Source organism: Macaca mulatta, chromosome 5, assembly GCF_049350105.2.
Source record: "Macaca mulatta isolate MMU2019108-1 chromosome 5, T2T-MMU8v2.0, whole genome shotgun sequence".
Taxonomy (NCBI): Eukaryota; Metazoa; Chordata; class Mammalia; order Primates; family Cercopithecidae; genus Macaca; species Macaca mulatta.
In genome coordinates, this window is record NC_133410.1 from 7,209,774 (window position 1) to 7,222,371 (window position 12,598).

Here is a 12,598-nt window from a genome sequence, read left to right on the forward strand (position 1 = left end):
TCATCAAACACCATCAGATTACAAACCAATATAAAGAATTGATAGTTTTTCTGTGGAAGAATCAAAAAATCACTTTGGAAAATAGAATGGAAATCAAAATCCTATAATAGCAATAAACACTAAAGACTTGGTCTGGCATAGTGGTTCATGCCTGTAAACCCAGCACTTTGGGAGGCTCAGGTGGGGGAACTTGAGGCTAGGAGTTTGAAACCAAACTGGGTGACATAATGAGACCCTGCCTGTACAAAAAAATAAAAAACATTAAGCAGGCATGGTGGTGCATGCCTGTAGTCCTAGCTACTTGGGAGGCTGAGGCAGGAGGATTGCTTGAGCCCAGGACTTGGAGGCTGTTGTGAGCCATGATTGTGCCACTGCACTGCGGAGTGAGACCCTGTCTCAAAACAAACAAACCAACCAAAAAAATAAAAAACTAAAGACTTACATAAATTCAAGGACCTTTACACTGAGAAGATTCAATATAGTGAACATATCAGTTCTTTCTAATCTAATCTATAAATTTGATGTGATCCCATCAGAAAATTTAATTATTTAGCTAGGAAAGCAGAGTTCCCAGATGGGAAATGTGAGAGTAGCTGAAATAGTTCTGAAAAAAGGGAAGACTGGGCCGGGAGTGTCAGTCATCCTAGTTATTAAAACATGTCATAAAGCTGCAATAAACCAAACAGTTTGGCATGAGTACAAGAAAAGAGAGCCAAGGAATAGACTGACTGCCTATGAGAATTTGGCTTACAATAAAGGAGACAATTAGAATTGGGAAACGATAGTTACTCATCCAAATGTGTTAGAACACCTGGCCCATGATGCTTAACATCTCTCTGCCCTGCTATTTACTACCAAAGAAATCAAACCATGGATCAAAGATCAAGATAAAATTAAACTATGAAAGGATTAGAATAAAACACACATTTTTTAAAAAAAATGATAATTTTGAAGGGGAAAGGATCTTGCTAAGCAAGACACAAAACTTAGAAATGGTAAAGGAAAAGAATGGTCCGTTTGACCATTGACTACATAAAAAATATACAAAATAATCTGTGTGGCAAAAACAATTACTTCATATGAGTTCCAGACACAGAGGACCAGGGAGGGAGGAAATATTTGCAACACACATAACAAAGGATAAATTCTTTAACATTGAGTGTGTACTTTTAGAAATCAGTAAGAGTGGCAAGACCCTGAGAAGTAGAACAATGTGCAAAACGGAGTGACACAGTAAAAAATATAGAAACTGCATGTATTGATTTAAAAAGAGACCCAGTCTCAGTCACAAATGCAAATAACAACCTAGAGATAGTATTTTTCACCTGTGCCAGCAACTGAGATCAGGAGTTTAATATACAAAGATACTGTTTACCAAAGGCTGTCAGGTAGGCTCACAGAGTTTTGTTGGAAATGGAAACTAGTGTTGTCTTTTTTTGGAGGGCAACTCTATCAAAGGCGAAAATCCATTTACTCTTTGGCCCCAGACTCCACATCTCAAAACATACTCATGTGTGCAGATTGTGGATGCAAAATCTGTTTCAGCATTATTTTTAGCAAAGGCATGGCAATGACCCAACTGTTTATCCTTGGGAACTGGGCATATAAATGGTCGTACATCTTCCTGATGAAATACGGTATAGCAATGTAAAAGTGTTTTGTATGTGTGCTGATATGGAACAATTGTTGAGGTAAGGAAAAATATGGTGAGAAATGTCTGTGTAGAGATGTGTATGTCAGACAATTATTCATGCCTTGGACATACCTAGAGATACAGAAGAAACTCTTCAAGGCATATGTCTCATACTCAAGTAGAAGACAGATTTACCTTTCTATCAAATATCTTTTTTACTATTTGATTTTTTTTTTCAACCATATATGTGACCTACTTTTAAAATAATAAATAAAAGCAGTTGGCTGGTGACAGTTGACACACAAGTTCAAGTATTCACTTGAAGTGTGATGGAAGGAACATATGGGTTTTATTTTTTGTTGTTGTTGTTTTCTGGAAGCAGAGTCTCACGCTATCCCCCAGGCTGGAGTGCAGTGGCGTGATCTTGGTTCACTACCTCCGCCTCCCAGGTTCAAGCAGTTCTCATGCCTCAGCTTCCTGAGTAGCTAGGATTAGAGGCATGAGCCACTGTGTATGGTCAAATGTATGTTTTAAAGGAAATGTTATTTTGTCTTTCAAATTAGCAGAGAAAGAAAAAAATGGCATTATCCAATGCTGGAGGGCGCTAACATGAAATGTTCCCTTATTTTTTTTTTTTTTCTTTTTTTTGAGATGGAGTCTTGCTCTGTCGCCCAGGCTGGAGTGCAGTGGCCAGATCTCAGCTCACTGCAAGCTCCGCCTCCCGGGTTCACGCCATTCTCCTGCCTCAGCCTCCCGAGTAGCTGGGACTACAGGCGCCCACCACCTCGCCCGGCTAGTTTTTTGTATTTTTAGTAGAGACAGGGTTTCACCGTGTTAGCCAGGATGGTCTCGATCTCCTGACCTCATGATCCGCCCGTCTCGGCCTCCCAAAGTGCTGGGATTACAGGCTTGAGCCACCGCGCCCGGCCAAAATGTTCCCTTATTGCTGATACAGTGTCAGTTAGTTTCATCCCTTGGGAAAATAATTTGCCCATAGGGAACACATGCTTTAAAACAGCTCATATTATTTCACCCAGTCATTTGATTTTAGAAACCTATCCTAGAGAAAAAAATATTTTATTTAAAGAGACATTTTAAATAAAACAAAGAACATTGTATTTATTTTTATGTCCAGTATAGTCAAAGCAGCCACACTGCATAACCCCAGGGGGACCCCCTTCCTGTTCGTGATGCCCCAGAACAATATTGATTTGATTATAGAACGCTACCAGCAGCCTACGTGCCCAACAGTGAGCTGTTGGTTACATACATTGTGGACCATACAGTGGAATATTAGACAGTCAATAAAAGGTGTTTTTAGAGAGGAAAAAAAAAACACTGGAACACGCTTATGATATAATGTTAGGCAAAATCGCTGTTATGAACAGCTCGGTTGGAGCAGAGCAAACCCTGGGAAGTAACGCTGAGGCTGTTGGTGCAGGCAGTGGAGTACAACATCTTCGAGGGCATGGAGTGCCACGGCTCGCCACTAGTGGTCATCAGCCAGGGCAAGATCGTCTTTGAAGATGGAAACATCAACGTTAACAAGGGCATGGGCCGCTTCATTCCGCGGAAGCCATTCCCGGAGCACCTCTACCAGCGTGTCAAAATCAGGAATAAGGTCAGTGTGTCTGCAGGGGAGCGGGCCCACCTGTGGGACCAGAGCCGACAGTGTCTCTTGGGGAATTGAGATCTGACATGTGCAGAGTTAATAATGTCATCACTCTGGGAACCTCCCTTTCCTTGTCTGTTAAGTGGGTTGAGACGCTGGCCTGGGCTCCTGTCTGAGGACAGGAGTGAGCATCAAATGAGGACACGCAAGTTCCAGGGCTTTGTAAACTGTAGAGGGGTGTGCACCCTTGAGGGTGGGTGGATCATAGGAGGGATGCTTACCAAGTTACTCTGGGCGCTGTCCTGCGTCATCTTAAGCAATCCTGCCCACCCACTGGAGGTGCTGTGATCCTTCTTTTGCAACCCAGAGCCAGGAAGGACTTAGCCAGAGTCACAGCCCAGAAACCCTCGGGTCTGGCCCTTTGGAGCAAGGCGTTATCCCTGGCGTCTTGCAGGCAGGGCTCCTTTCAGATCTGCCCTTTCTTCCCATCCTTCCTCCCTTGACATTTCTGCCCTGTCATTCCTTATCTTCCTTGAACAACCTTAGCGCTGACCTCAGGACATCTATCAAAGGGAAGGAGCAGTCTCTATTCCTAACTTCAGAGCAACTCAGAGGAGGGAATTTTCTTACAGCTGAGATAGACTCCCACCCGTAGCCAACATCTTCCCTAGCCAGGCCCTCCCATCCCCATGGCACCTGCTTTCCCCATGAGACAGCTGATGTTTGCCAGAAAGGCCAGCTTAATGTGTGTGTGTGTGCGTGTGCATGTGCATGTATGTGTGCATTATGTGTGCGTTATGTGTGCACGTGTGTATGCAGGCATATGGGGATGTGTGTGCATGTGTTGGAGTGTGTGTGCGTGTGTGTATATGCGAGTATGGGGGGGCTGTGTGTGTGTGGGCATGTATGTGTGTGTGGGCATGGGTGTACGTGTGTGTGGGCATGTGTGTACGTGTGTGTGTGGGCATGTGTGTACATGTGTGTGTGGGTATGTGTGTACGTGTGTGGTCCTGCTCTTTGTGTGCTTCATAAGTGGCACCAATTGAGATGGAAAAGTCCAGAGGCCTTCCTGCATTCCCAGGCTCCAGCCCCAACTGCGAGGCTCTGTGTCTGGTTTTGGTCCCTCCCCAGCTTCCATAAGGTGTAGCACCCAAGTCAAAGACACCAGATTGCACAGATGCTTCGCACCGGATGGGGGAACAAGGGATGGGGCAGAAACAAGTCAGATCCGGGACAAGGCCAAGCACAGGCGACAGGCCACTTGTGGACAGGGGGACTCCTGGAAATCCCTGGCTGGGACACCCACCGAAGAGGCAGAAACAGCCCTTGGCGGGCTTCATTTCCTTCTTGGTCTGAATCTGAGGCCTGCGGTTAACTGTCCGCTTCCGTGAGAGCAGATATGTGACCCCAAACGCCAAGACAGCAGTTTGCAGGAGCAGTAGGACCAGGGGTCCCATCGCACGGGGATTTCTTCACGCCTGCAGGAGCTAGGCCAGGTGAGGGAGAGACCTGCACCAGAGCCTGCCTCTGGCCACCTGAGCTTCAGGGAGTGATGAAGGGCCTCACCCAGGAAGCAACGCAAAAGCCACAGAGAAAAGCGGACAGGATACAATGAGACCCAGAGAGTCAGGGAGCAGGGCTCCAGGGACAGAGGGGAGGGCCGTCAACGTGATAGGCAGGTGGTGGGTCTTTGAACTTAGTGCTAAAATTGAGGCTTCCTCCTATGGGGAGGCAGGAACCCAGAGTTGGGGATCAGTGTGCTGTCACCTGCTATGGAGAAGGAGGGAGCCGGGGCTGGGGTCAGGACACTGTCACCTGCTGTAGAGGGTGAAGCCCCGTGTTGGGGTAGGGCGCTGCCACTGACCCATGCTGGGACCCTGGGCAGGTCCCTGAACACATGCTGTTCTCCAGTGCCTGGAGCAGGTGCCCTCCCAACCTTGGCCACCCTTGAGGTCACCTGGGCTGCTATCGGCAGTTCCTAGCGGGCTGACAGCCTCCTGCCTGGAAGCCCTGCTGCTTTCATGGTCTCCGCCCCCATAGCCCTTTCCCAGTGGGGCTGGGGCTGTGGTTCTGTTGTCCTCCTTCCCCATCCTCCTGCAGGCTGGTGCGGAGGTGTGCTCCCCACAGCGTCCCCAGCCCTGCCCCCCACAGACCTGGCCCACTCCTTGTCCCTCTGTACTGAGTTTTCTCCCTCCCTGTCTCACCTCCCCACTTCTTCCCCCTTTCTGGAACCATCTTCCAACAAACTACCTGCCCCCTGAATCTTTGCCTTGCCATTGACTTCTGCAAGAACGTACATGAAGATGGGGCCTTTGCTGCTGCGTGTCTGGGATTCAGAGGTCCTTTCCGGGGGTGGGTAGGCGGTAGTGTCAGGGAAAGCGATTTCTTCTTGGAAGGCATTTGGGGTCCTCCTGCATGAAGCTTTGTGTGTATGTGTATGAATGTGTATGTAAGTGTATATACGGGTGTGTATATCTGAGTGTGTATGTGTGTGGGCATGTATGCATGTGTATACATATGTAAGTGTATGCCTTTGAGTGTGAATATCTGTATATGTGTTTCAGAGTGTGTGTGCATGTTCACGTGTGTATGCTACTGTGTAGGCATATTTACTGCATGTGCATGTGTATATATGTGCATGACTGCATATATGTGAGTGCATGTGGTGTGTGCTTCTACGTATGTGTATGCATGTGGGTATGTATATGTGTATGTATGCATGCTTGTGTGTATGAACGCCTGTGTGAGTGTGGGTGCATATGTGTGATGTGCACATGTCATACGTGTGTGTGTTGTGTATGTGTGCATGCACATTCGAAGTGACCTCAGGTTTCTCTCTCACCCGCAGGGCTCTGCTTTGTCTGCCCAGAAAGGCACAGGTGCACAGTGTCGATCAATCACACTCTCCCATCCTCTGTTTAGGTTTTTGGATTGCAAGGGGTTTCCAGGGGCATGTATGACGGTCCTGTGTACGAGGTGCCAGCTACACCCAAATATGCAACTCCCGCTCCTTCAGCCAAATCTTCGCCTTCCAAACACCAGCCCCCGCCCATCAGAAACCTCCACCAGTCCAACTTCAGCTTATCAGGTAGGAATGAGTGGCGGCCCAGGCTCCCCACACGTGCAGCAGTTCAGGCCAAGTCCTTCCTGCTGCTCCTGAGGAAATGGACACGTGGCCTTGGACACTAGATGAAGAAGCAGGGAAGGGAGTATGCCCTGCCCGAGCCTGTTCTCACTAGTGGGGCAGAGTGGGCTGGTATGGTCACCAAGCAGAGGGGGGTCCATGTTAGGGGGGCAACATGGTGGTACCTGACCTGGGTTTACAAAGAGTGGCACCAAAATTGTCCCAGTACTCATCCTTACACACACTGGGAACATTTTCACTCTTCCTCATGAAGGTAAACATGAAGTGGTGGGGATGAGCAAGAGATGGGAGTAGCTGCCATTTGCAGGGCGTGTGGTCTGCGCACGTCTTTAGCCTGTTTGCCCACTGTGGTGTTGTACTTTCATAACCCGTGATCTTATTTTATCCTCACTACTCCATAGAGTGACATTATATCTATTTATTTAAAGAGGAAACTGAAGACCCAAGAAATTCAGTATCAAAATACCAGGACTTGGTGCTCAACAAATGTGTGGGAACAAAATTAGATACCTACTTGATCCCTCCTGACTTTCTTAAGGCCCCAGGGCAGTGTGTCTGCAATTTCGACAGATGGCCACATGAGGGCAGGCACGCACACGTTAAGAAAGTTAAATTGGAATTTTGTCCTGCAAACTCTTTGAGGCGTTGCATGGGTTCCACACTGTGCTAGGTACTAAGCCTATGGTGATTTTTTTTCTTAGAGGGCCAGATAGCAAATACTTTAGGCTTTGCAAGCTAAGAGGCAACATCTAGGATGTCAACATCTAGGATGTTATATTCAATAGCCATTTGAAAATGTACAAACTCTTCTCAGGTCATGGACTGTACAGAAACAGACGGTGGGCTGGATTTAGTCAATGGACCAGCTTGCTAACTCCTGGTCAGGAAAGGCGATATACTTAGCAAAAGAGAGAGTGGAAGGGGCAAAGAGAGAGAGAGGATGAAGTATCAATTTAGGTTGTGTGGTGGCAGAACCTCTCATCCATTCAGGAAGTGTCTGATTCAGTGATCAGGCAGAGGGGGCATGAATCAGGGAAGCCTCCCCATTCATCTCACTCTCCATAAGACTTTCATGGAAGAGCTTCCAGTGTTTAATATTTTTGTACAAAATGGAACCTAAATAGAATGCTAATAGTCATGTGATGCTCAATCAGCAAAACAGGGATTGGCTTCAGTCCTGGGAAAAGCTGTCTGGTTGCCAACAAGACACACGCTCTCAAGGAGTTTGCAACTGGACCTCTTCTCTGAAGTTATGCAATTAAACGTTGCTCAATTGCAATTAAACATGGACAGAAAATCCTCCTCCCCATTGTTCTTAGAACAAGAATAACAATGAAGTTAAAAGCCTCCTGGAAGGGCCACTCCCCACCCTTGTTCTCTCAGTTTCACTCTTAGTCCTCCTGAGGCCCACAGCACCACTACTCTCAGCCAGCCTCAAGGCAGGTTGATAGGTGACTTCATTTGGTACCAACAGCATAGATGCTTTCCAACATCAGTAACAACCTCACAGATGCCGTTTTTAAATATCTGCATATTGTTACATTATAGAGCTGTAGCATGGGTTAGTGTCTGTTTTTGTCCATTTACATTGCTATAAAGGAATACCTGAGGCTGGGTAATTAAACAAAAGAGGTTTACTTGGCTCACGGCTCTGCAGGCTGTACAAGAAGCATGGTGCCAGCATCTGCTTCTGCTGAGGGCCTCAGGCTGCTTCCAGCATGGCAGAAGGCGCAGGAGAGCTGGTGTGTGCGGAGATCATATAGCAAGTGAGGAAGACAGAGGAAGAAGCAGAGGCGCTAGGCTCTCTAACAACCAGCTCTTCTGAGAACTAACAGAGCAAGAATGCACTCATTACTATGAGGCTGACGCCAAGCCATTCGTGAGTGATCTGTCCTTCATGACCCAAGCACCTCCCATTAGCCCCCACCTCCAACTTTGGGGTCAAATTTCAATACGAGGTTTCCAGCAGGTATTTTCAAAGTACAGACACGTAACCAGCAAGGTACAGATGGTTATAAGGAAAAAGGTACTAAGTGCTAGGCCTGATTCCAGGCCTTTAGGGGATTCTCGTATTGCAAGAAGACATATACTGTCTACCAGTGAAACAGTGGGAGAAAAGAAAAGTCAGTACTCTGAACCAAATTCTTAGTGGCTTACATAGACAAATCATACAATGTCAGAGTTGGAATGGGCTTGTCTAGTCTACTGTTCTAATTGTGCTGAAAAGAAAATGAGGCCAAGGGAGTGGGGTGGTGTCTTACTCCAAATTGCCCAAATTCAAGGCATTACTAAATTACTAGTAATTCAAGGAATTACTAAATTCAAGACATCACTAAAACTTGAGTCTCCTTCCTGTTGCAGGTGGCAACTATGTGGGGCCAGTGTTCTGCAGCTAGTAAAAAGAATTCACCAAGACCGTTGTAGGTAAAGAAAGTCAGATTTATTAGAAAAAGTACGAAAGGGTGCAGTGGGTAGGTCAGCGAGAAAGGAGCTGACTGCAAGGAAACAAAGGCTTGCTGGAGATTGTATAGGATGGTGCTTGTGCTGTGTACTGAAGAAGGCTTTGTGCAGTACTGATAATGCTGTGGACGCAGTGAGCTAACTTACGTTTTTCCGTTAGCCAAGGGTCTGGTGATAAGTTGCATGCAGGAAGACTGTGAGTTATTTGTGCAGGAAGGCTGTGTTCTAGACCATGAAGAAAGGCAGACTTACAGCTTCTTTGCTTTTATCTTTTTGCTTTTCCTTGGTTCCACCAGCTGAACATCCCCTCCCCGATTAGAACTCTATACTTCCCACCTTTCAGCATTATCCATCTTTCATGATTTACTCATTTAATAGAATGTTTGTTGAGCTCCAGGCACTGGGTTTGCTGCTAGAATTTTACATCTTTATGCAAGAGAATACGTAAAATTAGAATGAATGGTTGGTTTTGAAAGTTTAAAATTAAGAACCTCTGCACACCGCACGCCCCTCCAGATCCACCTATTGCCGAGGGAAGTAAATCCAGCTTGCATAGTTCACATGCACGTGCACACACATATGCACATGCATATGCAAATGTGCACACACACAATATGTAAAATACCTTTGGAGTGTGGGACACTGTGCCTAAGAGCACGGGCTTTGAAAACCAACCAGTTTGGGCTTTAATCCTGGCTTCCCCACCCAACACCTGTGTCCCGCAGGACACGTGGCCTGAGCCTCAAATTGCTCACCCGTAAGATGGGAGTACAAACACCCCCTTCATAGTATGATTGTGTGCCCTAAATGCAGTAACATGTTAAAGCACCAAATGTGTGCCTGCACACAGTAGGCACTCAGTAACTTGTTTGATCACCTGTCTCAGCAATGTCAGATTTTACTGGGGACTTTGACAAGAACAACACAAGGTGGTCAGGGCTGAAGGAGGGAGAGCCCAAGGACTGAGGGGCACAGAAGAGGGAGCAGTGGACTCTGCAGAGGCCAGGGGGGCTTCCCATGGCTGGTCCTGGACTGAGCCCTGAATGAAGGTCGGTCCAGTGGAGAACACCTGAAGACGGGGAGGGGTCATGGCTTCTGCTAAGGTGCGGGGCATGGCAGAGTACATGGCCTCCAGGAACAGCGTGGAGCTGATGTTAACCGATCCCATCCAGCAGCGACTGGCGCTCTCTTTCAGGTGCCCAGATAGATGACAACAATCCCAGGCGCACCGGCCACCGCATCGTGGCGCCCCCTGGTGGCCGCTCCAACATCACCAGCCTCGGTTGAACGCGGATGCGCAGAGGAGCTAGCGTGAAGGATTCTGGGAATCATGTCCATCCCTTTTCCTGTCAGTGTATTTGAAACCCACAGTTTTAGTTGGTGCTGATGGAGGGAGGGGGAAGTCGAAGGATGCTCTTTCCCTTTTCTGTTTAGGAAGAAGTGGTACTAGTGTGGTGTGTTTGCTTGGAAATTCCTTGCCCCACAGTTGTGTTCATGCTGAATCCACCTCGGAGCATGGTGTTTTCATTCCCCCTTCCTAGTGAACCACAGGTTTTAGCATTGTCTTGTTCTGTCCCTTCCACTTCTAACTCCACTGGCTCCATGATTCTCTGAGTGGTGGTTCCTTTGCACCCTGTAGATGTTCTAGGATAGTTGATGCATGTTACTAAATTACGTATGCAAGTCTGTGAGTGCGTCTGAGGGGACATCGCCAAGGACTGACTGAGACACGATGCCGAGACCTCAAGCCCTGAGAGACAGTCCCAAACCTCTTGCAGTGAAGATGTTTACTCATTGCCCCCACCTCTGGTCCACACTAGAAAGAAGCTCGCCCCACCCCCACCCGTGAGATCCGTGAATTCTCGGAATGGCAGGGGAAGCCTTGCACTAGGTTGCAAAGAAGCATCCTCCACATCCTGTGTCAGAAACCCTGGTCTCCGTGGCACTTGTAACTCACCGTGCTGTCTTCTGGTCTGTGTGTGTTCTTCAAGCCAGCTCTAGGCTTCAGGCCGAGCCAGGTTCACACTCAGAAAGAGGTCTCCCCATCCCCATTCGGGGCTGACAATGGGGGGGTGATGGCTGCCCCTGGGTGGCCTGAGTCCTGGTCCCTCCGAGGCAGTTGATGGGGCAGTCAGATTTTTAAAGTTTTGTACAAAGTTTTCCTTTGTAATCACTCCCATTTTTACTTAACAACCAACTTGTTGTGGCTCTTATTTCTGAATTCAAAGCTTGTGAAAAAATAAAGAAAATGAACTGCCCACTGACCTGACTGGGGCACTTTGATTTCAGTGGTAGTATCTGGATTGTGTACAAATACTTGGCAGTCCCCCCACATGGTAATGAATGGTGGCGGCTGCTTCCTGAGGACTCACTCTTACAGACTGGTGGATGTGGGGGTGGGAGGAGAGGTTTAGTTCATGACTTCTGAAGGCTGAGTTCCTGAGACCCAAGGAGGAGAAGAGAGGGAAGATGGCTGATGGGCGGGCTTCCACAAAATAGGCTCAACTCTTGCATCTATTCCATTCTGTTTGGCCTTTACTGGCTCTCTTTCTTCTTATATTGTATGGATCAGCCTCAGACTGGAAACTTCAGTCTCCTAAACTTCACATTTATTCCCTCCATTTCCATGAGCTAGAGATACAATAAAGGAGGGGCAAAACACCAGGCAAAGTTGCTTGCTTCCATTAGCTATTAGTAATAGTGATGACAATGATGGTGGTGACAGTAATGATGGTGGTAATGGTGATAATAGTGATGACAGTGATGGTGATGATGGTGACAATAGTGGTGATGATGGTGATGATGATGATGGTGGTGTTGGTGATGAAGTTGGCGGAAATGATAAATACATGGGTTAATATCTGTGTAGTGCTTGCTATATGCCAGGTGCTCTATGAGGTAGGGATTATAATCCCCATTGTACAAATGAGGAAACTGAGTCAGAGCGAGATCAATAACTTGTCTAGGATCACACACTTAGGAAGTGATGGGACCAGGATTTGAATCTAGGACCCAGGCACTTTGGGCCCTAGTCCAAAGCTCCTTGCTCCTAATTACTGAGCTCCAAGGACATTTGAGGCAGATGGCTTTGGATGGTCTGCTCCCATATCAACTCAGTGCTTTTCATGTGTCCTTCTCCTCCCCTACTCCTCAGCTTCGTGTGGATACCTTCGTTAAGGTTTAAAGAAGTGCTGGCTCAGGGTCAGTTATAGACTTCCTTGAAACAAGGTTAACTAACTACTGAGAAAGACCAAGAATGGATGGTAAGGATTTTTGGATGGAAAGACCAAGAATGGATGGTAAGGAATTTTGGATGGAAAGACCAAGAATGGATGGTAAGGATTTTTGGATGGAAAGACCAAGAATGGATGGTAAGGATTTTTGATGTTCAGCTTTGGCCCATTTGGACTAATAAAGGGAAACTTCCAGAAGAGTAAAGTTAGCAGGATGAAGTTATCCAGTCTGCTCTCTGGGCCTCACCTCCTCAGTCCTGTCAGGGTGGAAGTGGAAGCAGAAGCAGCCCTAGCACCTTCTCTAAGACAGACTCTGATGGGGTGCTTGCCTGACTCCCAGGTCATGGGAACCACTGTCCAGCCAGCATAATCTGGAGCCCATGTCGAACTTCAGGTTCCCCAGCACCTCCAAGAGGCACAGTTACCGGGGATAGGAGACCTGGTGGCTCAGATAATCCTTAGTTCTTGGCGACTAAGCTGCAACACTCCTTTTAAGGCATGTGACTTCCTTTTAC

General features: G+C 47.2%; 1 protein-coding gene across 2 annotated transcripts in view; it reads left to right on the forward strand.

Moving 5' to 3' along the window:
* CRMP1 (collapsin response mediator protein 1) overlaps nucleotides 1-11,114 on the forward strand; it is a 72,120-nt gene extending 61,006 nt beyond the window's left edge. The window contains exons 12-14 of one of the 2 annotated variants that reach the window (XM_028848101.2): nucleotides 3,075-3,254; nucleotides 6,168-6,333; nucleotides 10,046-11,114. In XM_028848101.2, coding sequence (XP_028703934.1) covers nucleotides 3,075-3,254; nucleotides 6,168-6,333; nucleotides 10,046-10,137 — 438 coding nt within the window. In that variant the 3' untranslated portion in view covers nucleotides 10,138-11,114. 2 annotated transcript variants of the gene reach the window in all.
* The last annotated feature ends 1,484 nt before the right edge of the window (nucleotides 11,115-12,598 follow it).